The sequence below is a fragment of the Elephas maximus genome, chromosome 26 (assembly GCF_024166365.1).
Source record: "Elephas maximus indicus isolate mEleMax1 chromosome 26, mEleMax1 primary haplotype, whole genome shotgun sequence".
Taxonomy (NCBI): domain Eukaryota; kingdom Metazoa; phylum Chordata; class Mammalia; order Proboscidea; family Elephantidae; genus Elephas; species Elephas maximus.
Genome location: NC_064844.1, coordinates 44,185,248 through 44,208,500, shown reverse-complemented (window position 1 = coordinate 44,208,500; position 23,253 = coordinate 44,185,248). Strand labels below are relative to the sequence as shown.

The following is a 23,253-nucleotide window of genomic DNA, read 5'->3' as shown; positions in this document are numbered from 1 at the left end:
TAATATATGGCATAAATAGAATACCGGTTGTGCCAACAGGCCTCCCCTAGGTATATATCCTAGAGAAATCAGAGCCGTGACAAGATAGACATATGCACACTCATGTTCATTGCAGCATTATTCACAATAGCAAAAAAGATGGAAACAACCTAAGTGCCCATCAGCAGATGAACAGATAAACTGTGGCACATACACGCGATGGAATACAAAGCTACGATAAAGAATAATGATGAATCCACTAAACATCTTACAACGCGTATGAATTTGGGACGTTATTCTGAGTGAAATAAGTCAATCACAAAAGGACAAATATTGTAGGAGACCACTATTATAAATGGTTAAGAAAAGGTTTACACACAGAAAGAAACATTTTTTGATGGTTGCCAGGGATGGGAGGGAGGGAGGAAAAATCACTAACTAGAGGGTAGGCACGTGTGAACTTTGGTGAAGGCAAAGGCAGTACACAGTGTGGGGGAAGTCAGCACAACATAAGCAAGGCAAGGAAAGACACTGAGAGGTAAATAAGAATAAAAGGTAATGAAGGTAAATACTATAATATACACAATCCAGTAACAACAGTAATAACAAACAATGATTTATGAGTGGATACATAGGTAGATATCTATGCCGGATAGGTGTGGAAGGGCATATGTGAGTACACTCATGTGCATATATAGGTTTGCCTGTGGGCATTTCTACAAATGTATTTGTATGTGCTGCATGTATACTCATATATATAATAGAGCACATGGGGCAAAGTCATGGAAACAACCCAGACGTATCCAAACACCTCATGGAACTGAGATACTGGGCTTGAAAGCTAAGGACCTCGTGGAACATCTAGGTCAATTGGCATAACATAGTTCATAAAGATAACATTCTACAACCTACTTTGCTGAGTAGCATCTGGGGGTCTTAAAAACTTGCCAGCTGCCATGTAAGATACAACTATCGGTCTCTTTCTGTCTGGAGCAAAGAAGAGTGAAGAAAACCAAAGACTCAAGGAAGCAATTAATCCAAAGGACTAGTGGACCACGGGAGCCACAGCCTCCACCAACTTGAGGCCAGAAGAACTAGATGGTGGTTGTTACCACTACCGACTGCTCTGACCAGGATTACAGTAGAAAGTCCTGGGTGGGTACAGTGGGGGAAAAAAATATGTACAACAAAATTCAAATTCATAAAAAAGACCAGATTTACTTGTCTGAGAGAGACTGGAGGAACCCCTGAGACTATGGCCCTTAGACACCAAGTTAGAAGACTTGGAACTGAAGCCATTCCTGGAGATCACCTTTCAGCCAAATAATAGAAATGCCTGTAAACAAACAGTAATACATGTGAAGAAAGTGGTTCTTAGAACAATCATCTACATGAGACCAGAAGGACAAAATATGCCTAAAATGCAGAGACAATAAGACAGGAAGGAGCAGGAAAACCGAAGAATGGAAATGGGGAACTCAGGGTGGTAATGAGGAGATTGCTGACACATTGTGGGGTTGCAAGCAATGTCAAGGAACGCTTGGTGTAAAAACTATTGAATGGGAAACTAATTTGTTCTGTAAACCTTTGCCTAAAGCACAAAAAAAAAAAAAAAAAAAAAGCAACAATTGATTAGTGTCAGAGAGTATAAGTGACCTGCTTAAGGTCAGACTGTGGCAGAGCTGGGACTCAGCTCCTGGTGCATCTTTTGCCACTCCAGGAGGCCTCTGAGCCCTCCCTTCAGAGCTGGGGAAGGATCTCAAAGGCCACATCTTTAAGATGACATGACCTGTAGTTCTCCTTGATTTGGAATATCCCCAGGAGGTCCACAGGTGTTCATGTCGAAGCTACCACTTTAGCCTCACCTTGGGTTACAAATGAAAGATTCCGTCTTCCGTCCCTCCCCATACAGGCAGTGACACTAGCTGGCAGCTGGAGCACATTCTTCCTGAGAAACCTTGTCTCCCTAGGCTGCAGAGGCCTCAGTCTCCCTCCAAGTGCTGCCACAGCTGTGAGGAAACCTAGATGCTCAGGCTGCTGCTCAGGCCAGGCTGGAGGGGCTGTCTCTTCCCAGAAAGTGGAATCCACTCCCTTCCTCCCAGATAATTAGCTCTATTGAAGCAGGGGAAACAAAAAATCCTTTCTACAAACATTAGAGTTTGGAGAAATGTGTAACACTAGGTTCTTTGATGCTCCCAAAATCTCTCTCAGCAGGGTCCCTCCTTGTTTTGACTAATCATTTCTTCTTATTACTAACTGCTATGATTAGGAGAATTGCCTGAGCACAGGCCCAGGGTTTTCAAGACCCTAATGAGCAACACGTGCAGGCTTGTTTAGCACAGTTCTGAAACCACAGTTGTTCTGTTGCTGCAGGGAAGTCGCAGAGAAGCTTCAGGAACAAGATCTTCCTGCCTCCGTGGTAGGCCCCCCATCTCCAGCACACCACTGAGTTTGCGTCACACTGCATCTTACAAGGAAGCCCTGGTGGCATGGTGGTTAAGAGCTATGGCTGCTAACCTAAAGGTCAGCAGTTCAAATCTGCCAGGCGCTCCTTGAAAACCCTATGGGGGAGTTCTACCCTGCCGATATGAGTCGGAATTGACTTGGCAGCAATGGGTTCAGTTTGGGTTTTTTATGTCTTACACCCTTAGGTTCCTCCACCCTGGGTGGGAGAGTGATAAAATCTCAGTTCCGCTCTCTATTCACCAGCAACGTGACTTGGGCAAGTTACTTAACATGTTGGAGCTATTGTTTCCTCATTTGTAAAATGCAGATGATAGTTTCTACCTCACAGTGTGTAGGGAAGATAAGATTTCATTAAGTAATGCACAAAATATCGAAGACAATGCTTTGCATATAAAACCAAACAACAGTTACTGTCGAGTCAACTCTAACTCATGGCGGCTCAATGTGTTTCAGAGTAGAACTGCACTCTGTAGGGATCTACAGGGTTTTCAGTGGCTATGGGTGGATTCAAAACCACCAACCTTTTGGTTAGTAGCTAAGCACTTAACCATTTGTACCACGCAGGGACTCCATACTTTGCATATAGAGTTTATTATTAAAACAAAATTCAAAATTCCGTACATAGGTCCACTGAAATTGAAACAAAGACATCTCTGCTCTTTCAGATGCTCTCTGTAGAAATCTTCTCCAGAGAAAGGACCTGATGTTAGTCATTCACACAGTGGCATGAGTGAGTTCCACCAAATCAGTCATGTCCTCCTGACATGAGCAGATGGCTCAGATGTCTGTCTACAGGAACACATTGCATAGATCCCCACTGGGACAGGAAGTCCTTTTGGTCATCTCACAGGCATCAGCCAATTAGAAGGCAAGGGCTCTGTGCTGAGCAGGCAGCAGACCTCCCTTGGCTAATGACTGCGTGATCACAGACAAGCTATTTTGACTCTCTGTTCCTCAGTTGTCTCATTATCAAAGTGGGGTAATAATGCTTCATGGAGATCTGGACAGAAATTAGTGATGTAATGTCTGAAAAAAGGCTGTTAATTCTGTTCAGAGGTGTTAAAACAAATTCAGAGTCTGCCTCTTCTCGCCGCTGCACTGCTGCCATTGTGATCCAAACTACCATAATCTCTCACCTGGATGACCATCGTGGCCTCCTAATTGGCCTTCCTGCTTCTACTTTTATCCCCTTACAGCCTATACTCCACAAGGCAGTTAGAGCAATACTTTAAAAAGTGTGAGCATGTCTTTGCTCTTCTCAGAGCTCTCCAGTAGCACCCATCTCACTCACCATAAGATCCCTGTCAGGCTGTGGCCAGGTCCTATGCAATCTGCCTCCCCAGGTACCTGTGCAATCTCTATTACTACCTCGCTCCCACTTGATCACTGCCCTGCAGCCACACTGCCTTGGTGATTTTCCTCAAACAAGCTAAACATACTGCCACCTTTGCATTTGCTTGTCCTTGGCCTGGGGAACACTCCCTCCAGATTTCCACATGGTTCCCTGTCTCAATATATTCAGATCACTGTCCAAATGGCCTTTCAACCAAGAGAGCTCCCTTCACCATCCCATCGCTCTGCCTCCCCTCCTCTTACTATGTTTATCATTAGAGCCTTATCATTGCCTAGAGTATGTATTTATTTACTTATGGACATATTGTCTGATTCTCTCACTAGAATGTAAGCTCCATGGGGGCAGGAGTTTTGCCTGTTTCATTGCATTTGGATTAATTGTTGTAACATAATAATGAATAAAAATGCCATTACAAAAGTCCCGCTACATGACAAGTGTTGTTCTAACCCTTTCCTTGGATTATGCAATCAGTTGTCCTTTACAGCAATCCTATGGGTTGCAGTGACCATCATTATGATTTTACCCATAAACAAACTGAGGCTTAGGGAGATTAAGCCAAAATTCAGGACTGAACTCAGCTCTGTCTGAAACTGAAGAGATGTGCCGTCCTGCCCCTAGTGAGTGAGTCCCTAGGATTCACTTTAAACTAATTCCCAATTTAGCATAAAATTGTCCCTGGGAAGGTTGTGCTCACATGACTCTTAGGAAAAGCAAAGTAAAGTTGAAACCTGAACCCCAGGTTTCAACACCCTCTCCCCATTCCCCCAGGGGCAACCTGATTTCCACATAGAGAGTTGAACTTTAGCCCAGAGAGTATCGCAGCTACAAAAAAAATGAGACCCTACGTTTTGAGGAAGGGATCCAGGGTACCTGAGCTTACAATGGAACAGACACTAATCAGCCTTCTAGCCCCCGCTGCCTCAGACCCCCAGCACAACTCCATTTTTAAGAAGGGACATCTCAGAACCTCAGACACCACCACCTTTGTGTTGAGTAAACAACATTCTAAATGTCTGGTACTCATAAATTATAGACAACTGTTGGTCTGTTTTTTTTCTTCCCCCCAAATATCCCAAGTCCATCAACCTTATGCTGTTGAGAGGAGGATGCCTTGCCAGTTTGTCCATTTTGATGCCACAACTTTCTACCAGGTACCCAATAACTTATTCCTAGCTTCCGCATATGACTTCAGTTGGCACTGCCCCTACCATGATAAGACTTGACAACCAGTGTCCACCCACCACTGTTATTGTGGTGTTATTGGGCCTGACGTAGGATCTTTAGGATCTCCTCCACTGTCAGCAAGAGAACCACCGAGAAGAGGCTGGGGAGCACACAAGCTCATGTCCCTCTCCAAGGCCCACATGGTTTACCTCATCACAGCCCGTTCCTCTAGGATACTGGGCATACTTGTCCAACCTCTCCCAGGAATTATGCACCTCAGGGAATGATAGAAGATGAATTGGTATAATATTTAGGAGGGAGATAGAAAGAGAGAGAGAGTTGAACTTAGCCTGGGGAATGTCACAGCTACAGATGGCTGCTAGAAAGAATAAAGACAGGTGGTTTTGTTTGTTTGTTTTTATTCTTTTGATATTGTTTTCAAATAACCAGTTACCACAGAGGCTTAGTGAGGGCAACAAGCACTCAGAGGCAATCTCTAAGTTGCACACCACTCCCCTCCCCTTTTTCAAGATGAATAGACATTGATAGTAGCAGAATGTCAGCAGAAACACCTTGCCCTCCCTTGTCCGGCTGTCTTAGTCAGGCATCTTTGATATTTATGGCACGTTGGAATGTCATTCTGCACCTCATTTGGTACCCCCTTGGACTTGTACCCAGGGGCAAGTGCCTCCCTCTGCCCCCCATTGCTAAGTCTGTAAGTTACCAAAGAAGAAACAACAACTGAACAGGAAGCTGACTTCACGATTAGCTGATAATGCTACAACATTCCTGAAAGTTACAGACTTTCTTCCTTTTTGCTATATAGATCTCCACCCAATCCAGCTTTCCAACGCTGTATGCTGTATTTAGGACACAGGCATAACCACCGGCTTGAATTTGGTTTCCTGCATATTTTGCCCCCAGACCTGGGTTTTCACGTCTACCTCAGCTCCTTGGCTCCTTTCTATTTCCCCATAACATCTCAGAGACCTACCCACCTTTTCCAGCAAGCCTTCCAATCACTCATGCATGGTTCCTTTAAGTAGCTCTATCACAATGAGAAATAGGTAAAGAGATACCCTGGTAAAACCCTCATTTTGCTGAACCAATCCTGGGCTACCCCACTCATGTCTTCCTGGCCGCTCACAACACTTTTTCTCCCAATGTCATTTTCTGGCCCCTCTTCTCTATTCTCTCTTAACTCTCAGTCCACATTGAAGCATGCAGTCATTTTCCACACTACAATCTTAATTCTTCTCAGCCATGAGAATATTAATATTACATCATTACATCGTGCATTTTCTTGACTCATGATACTCACGATCTTGAGTAGCAAATGTCCTTCCTGGTCCATTCCCAGACCCTAATTCACTGATTTCTCCTAAAGGGAGGCTGGATAGAAGACATAGTTTACTTTGGGCGTAAAGGTGGGTTTCTTTGCCCACAGGCACAGAGCATAGCACTGGAGGGTGAACATCAGGGTCATGTCAGTGGGGGAGGGACAAGCAAGATCAGATACCATGTGAAAGCCAGATCGTCTCTTGGGAGGCCAGGAAGCAGAGGTATAGGTGCACACTAAGGTCATGAGCCCAGGAAGTAATAAAGGGGATGTGGATGGGGCTTCACAGAGCTGGACCCATTCTGGGACACAAGCCTATGCCCAAGGCCACAGTCCTACACCTTCATGGGTATAATTTCAGGAGATAGGTTGTCTGGAGAGTACAGATTTGGGGCAGACAGCCTCCAAGTTTCTTCCCAAGTATAGCTCCAACCTGTGGGCAGGACCTTCAGACATCATCTCTGAATATGTTGGTCTGTACTGATCTTATCTTTTGCCAAAAATTTGTAAACTTTTGTGTCTGTATCACTTCGATCCTTAACTATATGGGTTCATAGTTCTCAGAACTCCATGAGTATGAAGTCTTGAAGCACCTGAGTCCTCCAAAATCATGGGCTGTAACTTCCATATCTTCAAGACTTTCACAGTGCCCTGCACAGCTTTGGGTATGGGGGTCTCTGCTCAAAGAAGGAGGGACTGAATTAGACTGGTCTTAATTAGTAGCAGTTTAGGACTCCAGATGATCCAATACTCTACCACTAATAATAACAGCTGACACTTCCTGAGTTATTCTGTGTACCAGCCACATAGCTAAACTCCTTGAGCATATTATCTCACTAAATCCTCAGAACTACCATTTTTCAGATGAGGAAATTGAGGCTTAGAAATTCACTTTCTCAAGATCCACAAATTAGAGAGTAAATTTTAACTCGATCACTTTGAACATTTAGGGATCTCATTGGTTGTTTTTAGGGGACTATGAACCTCTCAGAGTCTGCAAAATCATCTATACAAAGTCATCAAGCACGCATTCATTTTCATGAGGAAAAAGTTTGTGGCTTTCATCTGATTCTCCAAGGGGTCGTGCACACAGTGGGCGGGACCAGCCTCTGGTGGGAAGCAGAAGAGCACACTCCCAGCTTGCACAGGGTCCTCCTAGAACAGCATCACCCCACCATAGCTGTCACCCTCACCAGCTCCCCTCAGGGAGGGATCCGAGGATGCAGACCCTGTAGCAGTGTTAGCTGGACACTCTGCCTGCTTGGCATCTTGTACCAGCCTGAAATTCACTTCTAAATCCTGAGGCCAGGAGGTTGGCCTTATTAATATTTCTGATAAAGGAATTGGCTTTCTGGGATTACCTGTCTTCAGCAGATTTTCCTTTCGATTACTCAGGAGTGCTCCTATTTCTAGCTTAATGTCTACAAATAAAGTCACCCACTCTCTCCTACCCACCCTGTCTCTCCATTCTCTAAAAATTCATTAGGCTCAAATCACATTAAGAAGTGGGAGATCTGTCTCAATACGGCAACACCCGGGCTGGCCCTCTGGTTCTCGAGGGATCCTTTCTGTTTAACCCTCGGGATTTCCGTGGTGATCATGCTCCAGGCAGGCTGAGCCAACTTTTCAGGCACACCCTGGAGGATGTTGGAGATCCATCCTCACAACCTGGGACCCACCATGCCCCTCCACCGCAACATAAAATCACAGCTTGACACTTCCCATCCTTAAAAGGTCAGAAGTTCCCTGGCCCTTTTAACAGAATGCTTTCATCTGTAGTAACCGTGGCAACAGATCAGAGAGACTTCAGAAAACCTGTCTATATGTAATTAAGAAAAATGAGGAAGCAGACACAAGAGCAGGGAGCTTAGAATCGAAGACAGTGGTGCTTAGCGTTCGTTGCTGCTGTACTTACTGAGGGCTTTTACTCACTGAGACAACAAGTTTTCTTCCTTCTTCTAGGCTCCTTCTCCACTCCCCCTTTTAATGTTTTCATGTGGTTTCCTCTGTTGGCCTCCTTACTGGGAATGGTGCTGGAGGCCCTGATTCTGGACAAGGGCTAACTGCAGAGGCAGGGCCCCAAGCCTAGAACTGAGGCCTAGACGGGCAGGGAAATGGCCCCAGCACCTTGCTCTAGGAAAAATTATTCAGAAACCAAACCTGCACTGGTCGGGCTCTTCGCTCAGGCCCAAAAGAGGCCAAGTAGCCTGCCTGAGGGAATGTGCCCTTATTGTCAGGATGATGGAGCACAGATACCTGGAATCATTGTTCCAGCCATGCAGACTCTGGCCTCTGGCTTGCCCAGCCCAGAGAAGGCCTCATGGGAAAAAGGACTGGAGCTCCATATTGTGAGGAAGCAATCTGAGCCTTGGGGATGTTTTGTTTCACAGAGTGGGGACATTGGTGGTTCAGTGGTAGAATTTTCACCTTCCATGCAGGAGACCGGAGTTCCATTCCTAGCCGAAGTACCTCATACATAGCCACCACCTGCCTGTCAGTGGAGGCGTGCATGTTGCTATGATGCTGAACAGGTTTCAGTGGAGCTTCCAGAATAGGACAGACTAGGAGGAAAAGCCTGGCAATCTACTTCCAAAAATTAACCAAAGAAGACCCTATGAATCACAAAGGTCTGATCTGCAACTGTGCGTGGGGTCATCAAGAGCTGGGGGCTGACTGGACAGCAGCTAACAACAACATTCCTATCTGAAATCATCTTACTTATCTACCTCTGCATTTAATTCCTCCTTGTCATTTTTCTCTCACCCAGTGTGAGAGCACACAGAAGCTCAACTGTCTTGTTTATTTATTTATTTTTCTGTGTCTTCAGTGGCTAGGACACACAGAGTATTTGGTAGAGGAATGAATGAGTGAGTAAATGAATGAATGAATGAGCTAATGAATAGGGTACCAGTCATTGTAGCCCAGACTCAGGTTACCTGCCTGCTATGTACTGGTACCAACTCCATGCCCATGCTGGCTCTGAGATGAATAAGACACATCGCTGCTCTTGAGGTGGCCTGCGGGGAGGGGGGAGGGCACACAGCAGACGTGTTTGCACTGTCCTGGGTTTCCGGTCCACTCTCCAGGGAAAGACCCTGAACCTGTTCTTCTGTCCGTGGAAGAAAATGACTCAGGTTTATTCACTCCTGGACTCAGCAACTGTGATGCCAGGCACCCATTCCATGCCCTGGAGACACATTTGCTCTGAAATGTCTTCACGAATCAGGAGGGACAGGTGGTTGCTTTATATAAAGCTGTTTCTAAATAAACATTTAAAAATCTTCCTGGAAACCCACTGTTTTTCCTTTCATACTGCTGTTAGTTGTCATTGAATTGACTCCAACTCATGGCGACCTTATGTACAACAGAATGAAATGTTGTCCAGTCCTGTGCCATCTTCATGACCCTTGGTATGTTTGAATCCATTGTTGTGCCTATTCTGCCAACCTGTCTCATTGAGAGTTTCCCTAATTATTGCTGGTCTTCTACCAAACATGATGTCCTTTTCTAGCAATTGGTCTTTTCTGATGATGCATCTATTATGTTGTGCTCCAAAGCATTTTCACAACAAATGTTGGAGCCTGTGGGTTGTTGTTGTTGTTGGGTGCTGTCAAGTTGATTTAGACCCAGAGTGACCCCATGTGACAGAATAGAACTGCTCCATAGGGTTTTCTAGGCTGCAATCCTTACGGGAGCGATCACCAAGTTTTCTCCTGCACAGCTTCAGGGTGGATTCAAACCCCCAACCTTTCTGTTAGCAGCCAAGCATATAAGCACTTACACCACCAGTGTGCCTTCGAGTCTGGGTTAGGCATACAGAAATGGGCTGAAGGAATCCCAGAGGGGGAGGGCTTGTCTCTCTACCATCAGGGAAGGCTCCTTCCTGGTGGAAGTATTAGGATGCTGGATCTTGAAGGATGAACAGTCGTTCATCAAGTAGTTAACAGCAGAGAGTGTGCCAGACAGAGGAAAGAGCACTGTGCAGAAGCTTAGGGGTGTGCATAAAGAACCACAGGAGTACGCAAATTGGCTACAATATGTGGGGCATGAGCCAAGTGGCCAGAGATAAGACCAAGAGGAGCAAGCACACGTAGGGAGTAAATGATATGGGAAGGAGGGTACGCATTTTGGGTGATTGGAAGTCAGAGGTATGTGAATAGAGGAATGCTATGATCCCACGGGCATTTTAGGACTCACTCTGGCAGAAGAGACTGGATTGGAAAGATGCGAAAGTGTTGTTGGAGAATTAATTAGGAGGCTTTTGCAATAGGGCAGGGAAATTGATGAGCCTAGAAGTTCTGAGGCAGCAGCAGTGGGGATATAGAAAAAGGGAAGGACCTGAGGAAAAGGAGACGGAGTTGACAGACTGGTGATAGACTGTGCATTAGGGGATACAGAAGATGTGACTCCCAGGGTCTGGCTGGGTGTCTGAATAGGGTGTCAAGGGACATAAAGATTGAATTGTGTTCCCTGGATTCATCAAGTAGGAAGCCAAAGGAAAAGCAATCTTGGTGGAGTAGTGGGGAGGTAGCCAGGCTGCACTTGGTGGAGCAGGCGGCAAGTAGAGACAGCAAGTGTAGACTCCTCATTGGAGAAGCTTGGCTGGAGAGTCAAGAAGAGAAGTTGCACAATGCAGAGATGCCAGGTGAGGGCATTTTGGTTTCAAAATGATGATAACTTACGTACGTTTAAGTTGAGAAGATGGAGTCAGGAGACAGTGTGAAGTTGAAGCTCCAGGGTGAGAGGAGATAGTAGAAGGAGGGAGGGATGGGTGGTCACACTCATGACCCAGTACTTGTCTCTGCCCGTCCATCCAGGGCTGCCTCCTCCAGATGTCCTGAGGATACAATAAGATAATGTTTTTAAAAGATGGACTACATGCCTGTTCAGCATAATAGCAACATGCAAGCCTTCACTAACAGATGGGTGGTGACTGTACAGAGGCACATTGGCCAGGAATCCAACCCAAGTCTCCCTCGTAGAAGGCAAGAATTCCACCACAGAACCGCCACTGCTCTCAGTGGAGCTTATATCCTAAGATGGACCGGGAAGAAGAGCCTGCAATCTATTTCTGAAAATCAGCCAGTGAAAACCCTATTGATTACAACAGCCCGATCCACAACTGATCATGAGGATGGTGCAGGGCTGGGCTGCATTTCATTCCATTATGCATCAGTTGGGGGCCAACTTGACAGCAGCTAACAACAACAGACCCATGCCTAGCATATAGCAAACACTCAACATATGTATTTGTTATGGGTCTGAAAAGCAGTGTCCTGGGGGTGATGCTAGGCTGTTTCCTGCAAAAGTGAGACAAGCCTCCGTGGTGTTGGCTGCTGCGAGCTTGTGGTCTGAGTCTCACCAGTCTGAAGCAAACAGACATATATAAGACAGATATTGAACAATACGAACATTAATGAATCGTGCCGTGTGCAGTGTGTCTGGCCCAGTAAGAGCTCACCCGGGATAGTACCTACTGCCCTCCCACTGCTCACTGTGTGCTGATTCCAAGAGATTGATATTTATCCCTGGGCAGGTGGGTGGGGAATTCTTGAATGTTGTTTGCAAGACTTCAGTAAAAATGTTTCCTGAATTCTGCTCTGTCACAAATGTGTAAAAGCTGTGCTTTAGCTCAGGCCTAATGGACTTTATATAGTACAGTACTGATTTGCTTTCATGTTTTAATGGAATCTGATTTAAAATTTGCTTTCTGCTCTAGCTGCTTGCTGTTGACTGATTCAACACAGAATCCTTCCCTGGTGCCCCCCGACCTTGTTGTTATTCCCTCATTTCGTGTGTTGGTATTTGATTCCTGTCTCCGGCATGCACCACTTTACACATGTCCTCGTTCAGCTGGCGATGGTCACGTGCGTGCATTCTGAATGCATTACTACCTGGAGCCGCTGCTCCTGCAGACCTGCCATTCAGAGGGGGGCTTCTGGGAAGGATTCATTTCCATCAGTCACACATCGAGGGTATGCAAGATTCAGGCTTGGGAACCTGAGCCTATGATCTGCTCTATGCTTGGGCAGGATGGTCTCGGACTTAACCTCAAAATGCCCAGCACTGTGGCCATTAATTCAGCAACATTCTGGCGTTCTAAGAAAGACCAGGCTTTATACAGTTTTGCAAGAGAGCATCTCAGCCTTTGCTTATTGAGAATAGCAGCCACAGGCAGCAATGTGCAGAGAGGAGAGGCTGCCCTTCTTGAGACCCATGATCCTGGCTGGCTTGTAGGAGAGGGAGAGTCTGTTCAGAGCAGTCAGTCTGCTCACATCTGTAGTGGTCCTGGGACATGTAAAGTCCCTGCACAGATCTGACATTTAGAGTAACATGTAAATGTGAGTCCAGGGTTGAGGGTAGCTTTTCCCTTAGTAAAAAAAAGAAAAAACTGCAAAAAAAAACAACCCATTGCCGCGGAGTTGATTCTGACTCATGGCGACCCCCCATGTGTCACAGGTGGGGCCAGATTACCTAATAAGCCTGGGTGTACCTTGCTTAATGTAAGCCCATGTGTACCTTGTTTATTGGTTAATCTCCCCCTGGTTACAGGATAGAACTGCTGCCTAGAGTTTTCTTGGCTGTGATCTTTATGGAAACATAAAGTGCCCTTCTTTCCCAGTGCTGCTAGGTGGGTTTGAACTGCCAACCTTTGGGTTAGTAGCCAAGAGTTATGTTGTTGTGTGTTGTGTGCCATCAAGTCAATTCCAACTCATAGCAAGTCTGTAGGATAGAGTAGAACTGCCCCTTAGGGTTTAATAGGCTGATTTTTACAGGAGCAGGTTGCTAGGCCTTTCTTTTGCAGCACCACTGGGTGTGTTTGAACTGCCAATCTTTAGGATAGTAGTCCAGCTCAAACCATTTGCACTACCCAAGGACCTCTTAGTAGGATCGCTTTAAAAAGTGGCTGGTTTCACTCGCTGGGAGCATAGGTCTCTAGTTATGAAAGATTTTGCAATCAGGTTGGTGTGGGTTTCCACACTGACTTCAGCTCTTACAGACCACGTGATCCAGAGCCAGCCTTTCGCTAAGGTTCAGTTTCCTTTTCTGTTAAATTGAGTGAATAATTGCATCTTCTGGATAGTATTCTCAGAGGAGTAAATGATGTAATGCATGAAAAGCAGCTAGCAGAGTGTCTGAAACACACCCCAGTGCACATCTTGTGTCATGGGCTTCAATACGTAGCTGCATGAGCCTCCCTCATTCCACTCTTCACACACCGAAGCTAGTGCAAGGTGATTGTTCATATATCCATGTGCTCTGGCAGCCTGACATACAGAGAAACACCCCTGCCACCATGCACACATCCCACAGACCCAAAATTGTGTGCGATTTTGTGTAGGTGCCAGGATACGCCATCTCTGTTGGGTTTTTTAGGAGCATGGTTATCCAGCAAGGGCCCAGTACATACAATTTGTTTTCTTTCATGTTTTAATTGAAGGTTGGTTGGAGGGTGTGGCTTGGTTCTGAGAACCCAAGGATCTTCCCATTTTGCAACTGCCGGCCTCCATACCCCCCACCCCATTCCTGCCTCCAGGACCAGGGGGCCAAACTGCTTGATGAATTTGACACAAAGCAGGGCCCACCACGGAAGGCTGTGTACTGCACACAGGACCCTCGCCCTCTGTCCTCTCCCAGTCTTAGCAGTCCTTTCCATCTTCTTTCCTAAGGGATGAGAAGGAGAGGACTCTGAGGAGAGGGGTTTGAGTGGATTCCCAATTACTTCCAAGGAGCCAGAAGTTTCTAGTTTCTGAGCTGAGGTCAGAGTGCAGGGAGAGTGGCAGCCAAGATCTCAGCTTCACTGTGATTCCAAAGGCGACAGCACTTCAAGAGCCGAAGGGTAGTGGTTCTAGTTGGTCTCTGGAAACACAGGACCAGAGAATCCCAGAATGCCAGAGGAGCAAGGAACCCTGGAGATCATTGAGGCCAGGCTTCTCCTGGAGTCTCTGGGTGTCACTTAGCTGTTACCAAAAAGACTGGCGCTTTAAGTCCACCCGGAGGTGCCTTGGAAGGAAGGCCTGGCGATCTACTTCCAAAAAATCAGCCATTAAAAACTCTGTGGAGCACATTTCTATTCTGACACACATGGGGTCACCATGAGTCCAGATCAAATCAGTGGGAACTGGTTTTTAGTCTATTTCTAGACAGTTTCAGGTATTCAAGCACAAACATATTTTTATTCATTTAACAGCTGGTTATGTATGTAGGAATAGTTCTATTTGCTTTACATGTATTTCATCGTATTAAAAACCCTATGATGTAGTTATTGATATTATCCCCATTTCTTGGATAAAATAACTGAGGCAGAGAGAGGTTATGCAGCTTTCCTGAGGTAATGTAGCTAGTGAGTGGGAGAGCCAAAACTTAATTCCAGCAGCCTGTCGCTAGAGCCCATGCTTTTAACCACCATGCTAGGCTGTAACCTGCCCAATGCCAAACAGCTAAGAGGTTGCAAAGTTAGGACTTCAACCCAAGTCCTTGGCACATGTGATTAAAAGTGGGTCAATTGAAAATAGGAGCTTCCGCTCGCCATTTTTTTCTTGAAATGGATGGGAAGGTGAAGATCTGGGGTTGAAGGAGGGGAAATGATGAGTGCATGTGATGACGATAGGAACACACCAAAGGTGGACGGAGAGGTCCTGGACAAGGGAGCTTCTACCCAGGCTTACTGGACTCTTCTTTATCTCCCCACAGGTGTCCCATCAGGTCCCCGCAATGTCATCTCCATCGTCAATGAGACATCCATCATTCTGGAGTGGCATCCTCCACGGGAGACAGGTGGGCGGGATGATGTGACCTACAACATCATCTGCAAAAAGTGCCGGGCGGACCGCCGAAGCTGCTCCCGCTGTGACGACAATGTGGAGTTTGTGCCCAGGCAGCTGGGCCTGACCCAGTGCAGGGTCTCCATCAGTAGCCTATGGGCCCACACCCCGTACACCTTCGACATCCAGGCTGTGAACGGAGTCTCCAGCAAGAGTCCCTTTCCCCCACAACACGTCTCTGTCAATATCACCACAAACCAAGCTGGTGAGTCTGGAGGCTTCTGTGCACCTTCTGTCTGTCTGTATGGCTGGCTGTTTGTCCATCTCTGTGCTGGAACAAAGCTGCAGCCAGACCCATCCTGCTAGTCTTCCCTTAGGCCTCCGCCCAGGAGTAAAGGGTCAGGTGATGGGCATTTGTTGTCATGGAAAAGGCAGGTGCAGTGTTTCACCTCTTAGAGTAAGCTGGAGAGGGGTGAGCAGGGGTTCTTGTACTCAGCACAAAAGAAAAGACATATATCCAAACCACAGTAGAACCCAGTGTTCTGAATGCTGCCAGGAATTAACAAATGCTGTTGGAAGGATGGATGGAGAGGTAGATGGATGAACAGATAAGTTGGTGGTTGGATGGATGGATGGATGGATGGATGGATGGATGGATGGATGGATGGATGGATGGATGGATGGATGGATGGATGGATGGATGGATGGATGGATGGATGGATGGATGGATGGATGGATGGATGGATGGATGGATGGATGGATGGATGGATGGATGGATGGATGGATGGATGGATGGATGGATGGGTGGGTGGGTGGGTGGATGAGTGGGTGGATGTATGGATGAGTGGATGGAGAGATGGATGGACAAGTAGGTGTGGGAGTGGAAGCACAAAACCTTGAGAACAAGAACACAAAATGCTGCTTTAATAGAAAACCCAATGACAGAAACTTCCCAGAATCATATGATAAAGTCAGTATTATCTTTATAGATTATTTTTCAGTTAAACCCATGTGATTCAGGAATGCATTCTCCTTTATAGCTTACTCAGACAAATGCTACACTGTTATAGAGACCTCAGATAGGTGACAATAGATCACTCTTGATAGCCAGCGCATCCCTGTGGTACGTGTATCTCAGAGCACATTTTCCTCTCTTCTCTTTATTTCTTTATCCCTTACTCTCCTGATCTTTTTCTCTTTATTAGTTTTTCTACTTATTACAAAAAACCATTTTTTATATCTATTTAACCAGTCCATTCATCCACTCACTCCCTCATCAATTTATTCACTCATTCATTATTAAGAAACACTTACTTAGCATCTACTGTGTGCCAAGCTGTGGATGAGACACTGAAGGATGCAGTGATGCTAGGACACCGTTGTTTCTCCCCTGAAACCCATTAACTGAAGAATTTACAAGACATAGACATAAAGCACAAACTTATAAGATGGTGTAGTCTAAACACATGCAGTAAGTATCAAGGGAGTTAGAGAAATGAGCAATCCCTCCCCTGGGGTGGCCATGCAAGGTTTCAGAGAGGAGGTGACATGCCATCTATTGGCAATGGGGGTTACAGGCAGTGAACCATGATCCTATTTGGAATTATGGATTTTTCTCGGTCAACAGATTTTGAACGGACAGCTTGTTAGTAGAATAGCAGTAGCTTAGCATCTTTCTCTCTCTCCTTGTATCTCTCCTCCTTCTTGATCTCCTCTTTTCTACTCTCCCCTTTTCTACTCCTCAACCTCCCTGTTCTCAGACTCTCTGCCTTTTTTAATATCAGGCATCTTCGATGGCAGATGATCCTGGGGTTTAAGCTGTCAGAACTGAGAAGAAAAAAAGGTGTTGTCGGAGAGCATGGCTGTCCAGATGGCTGCGTTGCTGCTGTGAGCGTGTGTGTGATCCTATGTGCATGTTTTTATGTATGTGTATGGTCACGTGTTTACATGCATACGTGCATAGTGAGAAAATAAGAGTGGAAGCATAGACGCCTCCAGCTGGTGACCACAGCCCGGCGCCATGGAGACAAAGGTTGTGACAGTCTATCTTACCCAAAGAAAAGGGAATGGTAATTTCTGCATTATGTTGAACATGTAACATGCACTGCCTTTGTTAGCAGTGTTTTCCCTTGGAGAATTTAAGGCAGAAAACTGGGTGAAATATTTTAGTGCTCTAGCTTCTGGGGATAACAATTCTGCCAGGCTGTTACGTTACGTTGGGTTTGGCTGTCTTTTCTCTCTCTCTCCAAGCATGTGCTAACAAACCTGCCACTTATATCAGTTGGCTTTTATTTCTGCCCCTCCCTCCCCTCACCCTGCTATTCCCGAACCTGCCCATCTGTTTGTCTTGCCATCTGCACCTTCCCGGGCTGCAGCGGGGCTGAGGGACCAGACTTCAGGCAAGGGGCCCTGTGTTGCCAACACCCAAAATATTTATTTTAAACCTTACCTATTTGCTCCTCCATGAACACATTTCTCCTACCCTTTGTTCTCTCCAACTGACAGGCCCTTTATTCATTATCTTCCCTGACTCTGTATTATCATCTTCCAATCTATGGTTTCTCTTTTGGAGTTCTGGAATGTTGGCATCAGAAAGTTTACAGTCAGTGAGCAAAAGCTGCCACTGCTTTCTGGTGGCACGTGGCTGTTATGCAACAAATATCCAGTTGACCAGTGGTTCCTAATCTGTGGGCGGTGGGGCTCTGGGGAACATGGTGCTGTCACACAGCTTTGGTGAAGCCACATATGAATGCAAATTATTTTCAACCAACACGTGAGAAATATGAACATATGCTTGATTTTTTGTGAATGATCAGAGAGAGACAAAACCGGGGGCATCATAAGCACCCTAATGACTCAGATCCATGAGGGATGAGGTAGGTAGACCCGGGTATCAACAATAGGTCGGGACTTCTATCCTCTCCCCAGGATGCCTCTAAGCTCTTCTACTCTGGGGGAGACACGGGTCAAACTCCCTCCTCCAACCTGATTGCCTTGACCTGACCTCATCGTAGGGTGGAAGCCCTGTCAGTACCTGTGGTCACCACTGTCCAGCTGTTTGGGCCATGAGTAGGGTAGATGACAAGGAAAGAATATGACCAAGAACTGTCCTGGAATCAATCATTAAGTCGATAAAAATAAGGGTTTACTATGTTCCTACTCTGTGCCTGGAACTGCCCAGATTCTGTGAAATGGCTGGCGACCATTGGGTGGGTCCTGATTGAAGAATAGTGAGTAATAGTTATTTTAGTAACACCTTGTATTTGTGTTTCTTTTGAGTTTACAAAGAATTTTGGAATATGTTGGCTCATTCAATCCTCATAGTCACCCTATGACTTGAACAGTATTGTTCCCAGTTTTTAGATAAGGAAGCAGAGGCTTAGAGAAGTTTGGAGAATCTTAGATTGAAGGGGGGTCAGCAGGACGTCCCCTCTCTGTCTCTGCCTTCCTGTTCCCTGCCCTAGCAGGTGGACAGTCCCTCTGGACTCCCTGTTTTATAGCCTCTAAGCATGAAGGGACATTTGGACAGAGCTGAACAATACCATCCTTCTGAGAGGGAGGGACAATGGTGTGCAGTCTCTGTTACTCTTCACAGTTTGCTCTGTGGCACTGAGCCATAAAAGGATTTTCCCTGCCTCTGGGCTGAGATTGGGAGATGGGTGTATGTGTAGGGGTGGAGGGTATAAATTGTCTCCAAGTTAATTGGATTCTGACAATGGGTGTGAGAGTCACATAAAAGACAGAGTTGGACAACTTGGCTGCCTAGTGATTTTGGACTTGATCTGCAGCCTGATGCATAATGGACATCAGACTTCATCCTAGGACACTGCTCAGTACCCTGGGCAGGTTCCTTCTTTGTTTAAGAGCAATGGAGCACACCTGTGGCTGGGTGCACAGCTCTTACTATGCAGCTGGTCAGGGTTGTCATGCTCTTCTTTCTCAGGGCTTCCCAGATATGCCACATTGATGCCACCTCATGCTGTTCTCATGAGCTTTGCCCAATGGATGCAGGCAGCTCTTCTTAGCTTATTTGGGTACCAAAAAAAAGAGCTTTGTCTGGCATCATTCCATCAGAGAAAGTCACCAAAAGACTCTTCTTGATCCCAAGGGTTGTGGTCTAAGTAGAGACCGTAGAAGATTGTATAATCATCATTTTGGCCATTGGGAACACAGTAGATGCAGCACTGCACTCATGTTAGTACTACTGGGGGAACCACAAAGAGTCTGTGGAATCCTGAGATTCAGAGAGCCTCCATGTTCTTCCGTCACAACCATAGTCACGTATTTAGTCACAGATATTCAAGGATCTTGTGCCACAGAAAGAGTATCAGGATTGGTCTTCATCCATCTAGAGGCCGGGGCAGAGAAATACCATTTTTGAGCACTTCCAATGTACCAAGCCTCTGCCAAGTTCTTTACAGAGATGAGGTGGGTCAGGTGAAGAAACTGAGGTCAGAGTGTTTTCAGAATTTGCTCAGCACCCCACAGCTAGAAATTGACTAATCTGGGTTTCAGACTCTGGTTTGTAGTCATTTTATCCTCAGCCTCATCAAAAATCGCTTTGTGGTGGGTGGTATAAATTGTAAGCTCTCTCTAAGCTATTGCCCCAGAGCAGGGCCTCTTTAACTGTCAGAAAAAAAAGTCTTTGATCAGAGTTGGTCATGAATTATGCAAGTCCAGAGTTACGTGAGGTCTTCAGGGAGGCATGCTTGCACTGAATATAGCTGCCCTGAGTTTAAAATCAGCCAGATTTGGTGGAACTCTCTGTTCCAGTGGCCAAGCTATCTGCAGAGAGGCTGTTATCGCCACTAACTCCCGCAGTCACTCTCTGGCACCTGGCCCCAGATTCAGACTGATGGCTGCATCATCTGGCTGTCAGAGAGAATTAAATGAATGACGAAGTTTACTTTTCTCTTCTGCCAACTAGACTCTGAGTATCAGAGTTGGGGAAGGGAACCTCAGAGGAAATCTTGGGAAAAAATAGTAAGATACAGATCAGACCAGCACATCTATAAAATCAACTTGTAGCAAGATAAAATAAAGCCAGTGAATTTGGAGTCATCTGAGCCAGAGAAAACAAACTCAAAGAACCATGGGGCCAGGTGAGTAATGGTCAGGAGCAAAGCAGGGCCGGGTGTAAGGCAGCAGGAGTGGCGTGGACTGCAGGGAGCTGAAGAGCACGGGGGTAGCTACTACTCTGCTCCAGCAAGTGCTGCCATGCCCAGTGCTTCCAGATCTTATAAGCTGAAAATCCAGATTTAAAATGTTGACAACTAATTAGAACATTTTAAAGCACTTGAGAGCCAAGCAAATCCGATTCTGGATTTGGCCTATTGGCCGTGATACGCAACCTCTGATCCAGCAGGCTAATCTGATTTACCCAAGCCTTGTTAACCATGAGTGTGCTATGTTGTTCCAGTCTCACTCCACCATGGGGCAGTCACCCTCCTTGTTTTGATGATGCCTCTTGGGCTCATGATGGCTGAAGTGCAATGGGGACGCCTAAGTAGGGTCACAAATGAGGATTTAAGTCCTTGGCTGATGGAAATGGTTAAGTACTTGGCTACAAACCAAAAGACTGGCAGTTTGAACCTTCCCAGAAGTGCCTTGGAAGAAAGATCTGGCAATCTGCTTCCAAAAGATCACAGCCATGAAAACCCTATGGAGCTAAGTTCTGTCTGCACACATAGAGTTACCATGAGTTGGAATCAAGTCTATGGCAACTGGTTTGGTTTTTGTTTTCCGCTCCTTACTAGCTAGGTGACTAATACAAGTTCATTTAAATAATGTGACCTCTCGTTTCTCACCTGTAAAATTGGAGTAATGCTATCTGCTTCCTAGTGCTGTTGTGACAAGCAAATGAGACAGTGCATAGAAAGTAATTCTCTGAACCATGCTATGAAATGGGAGATTAGCATCATTTCTGAGGATATATCTTGAGCCAAAGAGCAGTTTGCTGGGCTTTTTCTTCCTAGGCTGTTTGGGACTGATGTCATCCATATCAGATAAGTAACAGATAGCAGTTTTTCTATTTGTGCTAGGAGGAGCAGGCACCAGAAAGGAGGACAGCAGAGTCTGTGTCCTAATGAGTTAATGATGAGTGTGGGAGTGCAGCCCAGAACCTGCCTACCTGGCACGGAGTGATCTTGCCACTCAGACGAGCCCGTCTGTCTTTCCTTGTCATACGTTTGGAGAAGCAATGCTTTTCCCTTTACTTTCAGGATCCCATCAGCACTATTTATACCCAACATTTATATCACACACAGTTCGTGTATGGCCTGCTATGTATTCGTCGTGCCCAGGACACAGACACAATCCATTTCTTAATTTAGTTAAAAAATACAGTACTACATCAGCGAATAGTCATAAGCCCGTATAGTTTGTCCATTTTTAAGGCATTTTTGAAGTTCTTAGACAATTAAAGTCACTCATATATGCTACTTCTTCTTCAAAAGAATTATTTAGCCCACCAATTTCTCTGAATGGATCACCTAATTTGCATCTTTTCTTGGTTAAATATAGTATTTGCATGCATAAAGAATAATCTTTGGATATGAAAAAGGAATTTTATGATATTGCAATATATTGAGCTCTTCGGAGGAGGGATATTATGTAAATCTCAAAATTAAATATTAAAACCATATCGCACTGCTGCCTGTAAAAATGTAGACCGTTAAGATCCATGTGCTGAGACCAGTTCCTTTGGAAGGGCTGCTTTCCCTGGGAATCAGCCGACAAAATTGGCTCCAGAGGGGAGGAAAGGTGGCGCTGGAACTTTGCAAAGACTGGAATGACTTTAAAGAAAACTCATTGAAGTCAAAAATGAAAAGTTAAAAAAAAACTTACGGAAATGAAATTTTCACTGATCTTAATTCAATTTATTAGGCCATTTCGTTGCTTTCTTTTCATTGTCAATTCTAGAAAGATGGTTTTTATTGTTTCTTGAGTCTTAACATTGAGAAGGAATTTCCAAGTGGCCTCAGAGAGGCCCTGGGAGTTTGTAAACAGCTGTGTGTTAGCGGTAAGCTGGGCAATTCAGCATGTAATGCTGCCCTGACTGGGTTCTGCCCCCAGCAGGCTCCAGGTTTTCCACTAGATGGTGAGCTTTGTGGAGAATCAACTTTCTCATCAACCACCAGCTTCATGAGAGAAGAACCACACAGTGCTAAGCACAAAGAGCCTTGATCAATATTTGCCAAATGTCTCTAGTCCTCACACATGAATTTTAGTATATAAATTGGGGGGGAAGTCGTGGGTCAGTGGTAGGATTCTCGTCCTCCATGTGGGAGACCCGGGTTCCAGTCCCAGCCAATGCACCTCGTGGGCAGCCACCACCTGTCTGTCAGTGGAGGCTTGCTTATTGCTATAATGCTGATTAGGTTTCAGCAGAGCTTCCAGACTAAGACAGACTAGGGGGAAAGGCCTGGCAATCTACTTCCAAAAATCATCCGGTGGAAACCTTATGGATCACAATGGTCTAACTTGCAACCAATCATGGGGATGGTGCAGAACCAGTTAGCTTTTCATTCCATTGTGCATGGGATCACCGTTGAGTCAGGAGCCAGATCAGTGGCAGCCAACAACAGCTTACAAGTGTTAGGTTGGTTTGTGGTGAGCCTAATGTGTCCTAGTAGCCCACAGATGGCATCCTCAGTCCTTCCCAGGTCAGCCAGGTGGCCAGATGCCTTCCAACTCTCTGGCTCCAAGGAGGAAAACTTAAGGAAGTGACACTGAGGATGATACTCAGAGGAACACTGTGAGTCTCAGCCACCCTCAAAAGTGTTTGTTTGTTTAAGCACTTTAACTATGGAAATGTATTCATTCATTCAGTACAATCTTTATAACTGCTTACCACATGCTGAATCATTGGTTCCTGCTTCTTGGGGGCTGGCATTCATTCACTTATTCAACATATACTTACTGAGGGTTACCCTGTTCCAGACACCAGGAACACAGCAACAAACAAAACAGATAAAAATGTGAGCCCTCAGGAACTTCCACAGCATCGTCTCTAGACTAGGATCCAGAGGCCCAGGAAGGTCACCAGGTGAGCCGGTGGCTATGCTGAGAAAAGACTCCAGGGTCTCTAGGCCCTCTGCCATGCACTTAGTACCACTCCCTGCAGTGATGACAACTCTCACTCTCTAAAAGTTAGGCTGTGACCACATGCAGCTGTTAGAGAACGT

The 23,253-nt window shown here is 45.6% G+C and overlaps 1 protein-coding gene across 1 annotated transcript in view; it reads left to right on the top strand.

Moving 5' to 3' along the window:
* EPHB1 (EPH receptor B1) overlaps positions 1-23,253 on the top strand; it is a 644,782-nt gene that overhangs the window by 462,649 nt on the left and 158,880 nt on the right. The window contains exon 5 of the mRNA XM_049870453.1: positions 14,997-15,332. Coding sequence (XP_049726410.1) covers positions 14,997-15,332 — 336 coding nt within the window. The remainder of the gene's footprint in view (positions 1-14,996; positions 15,333-23,253) is intronic.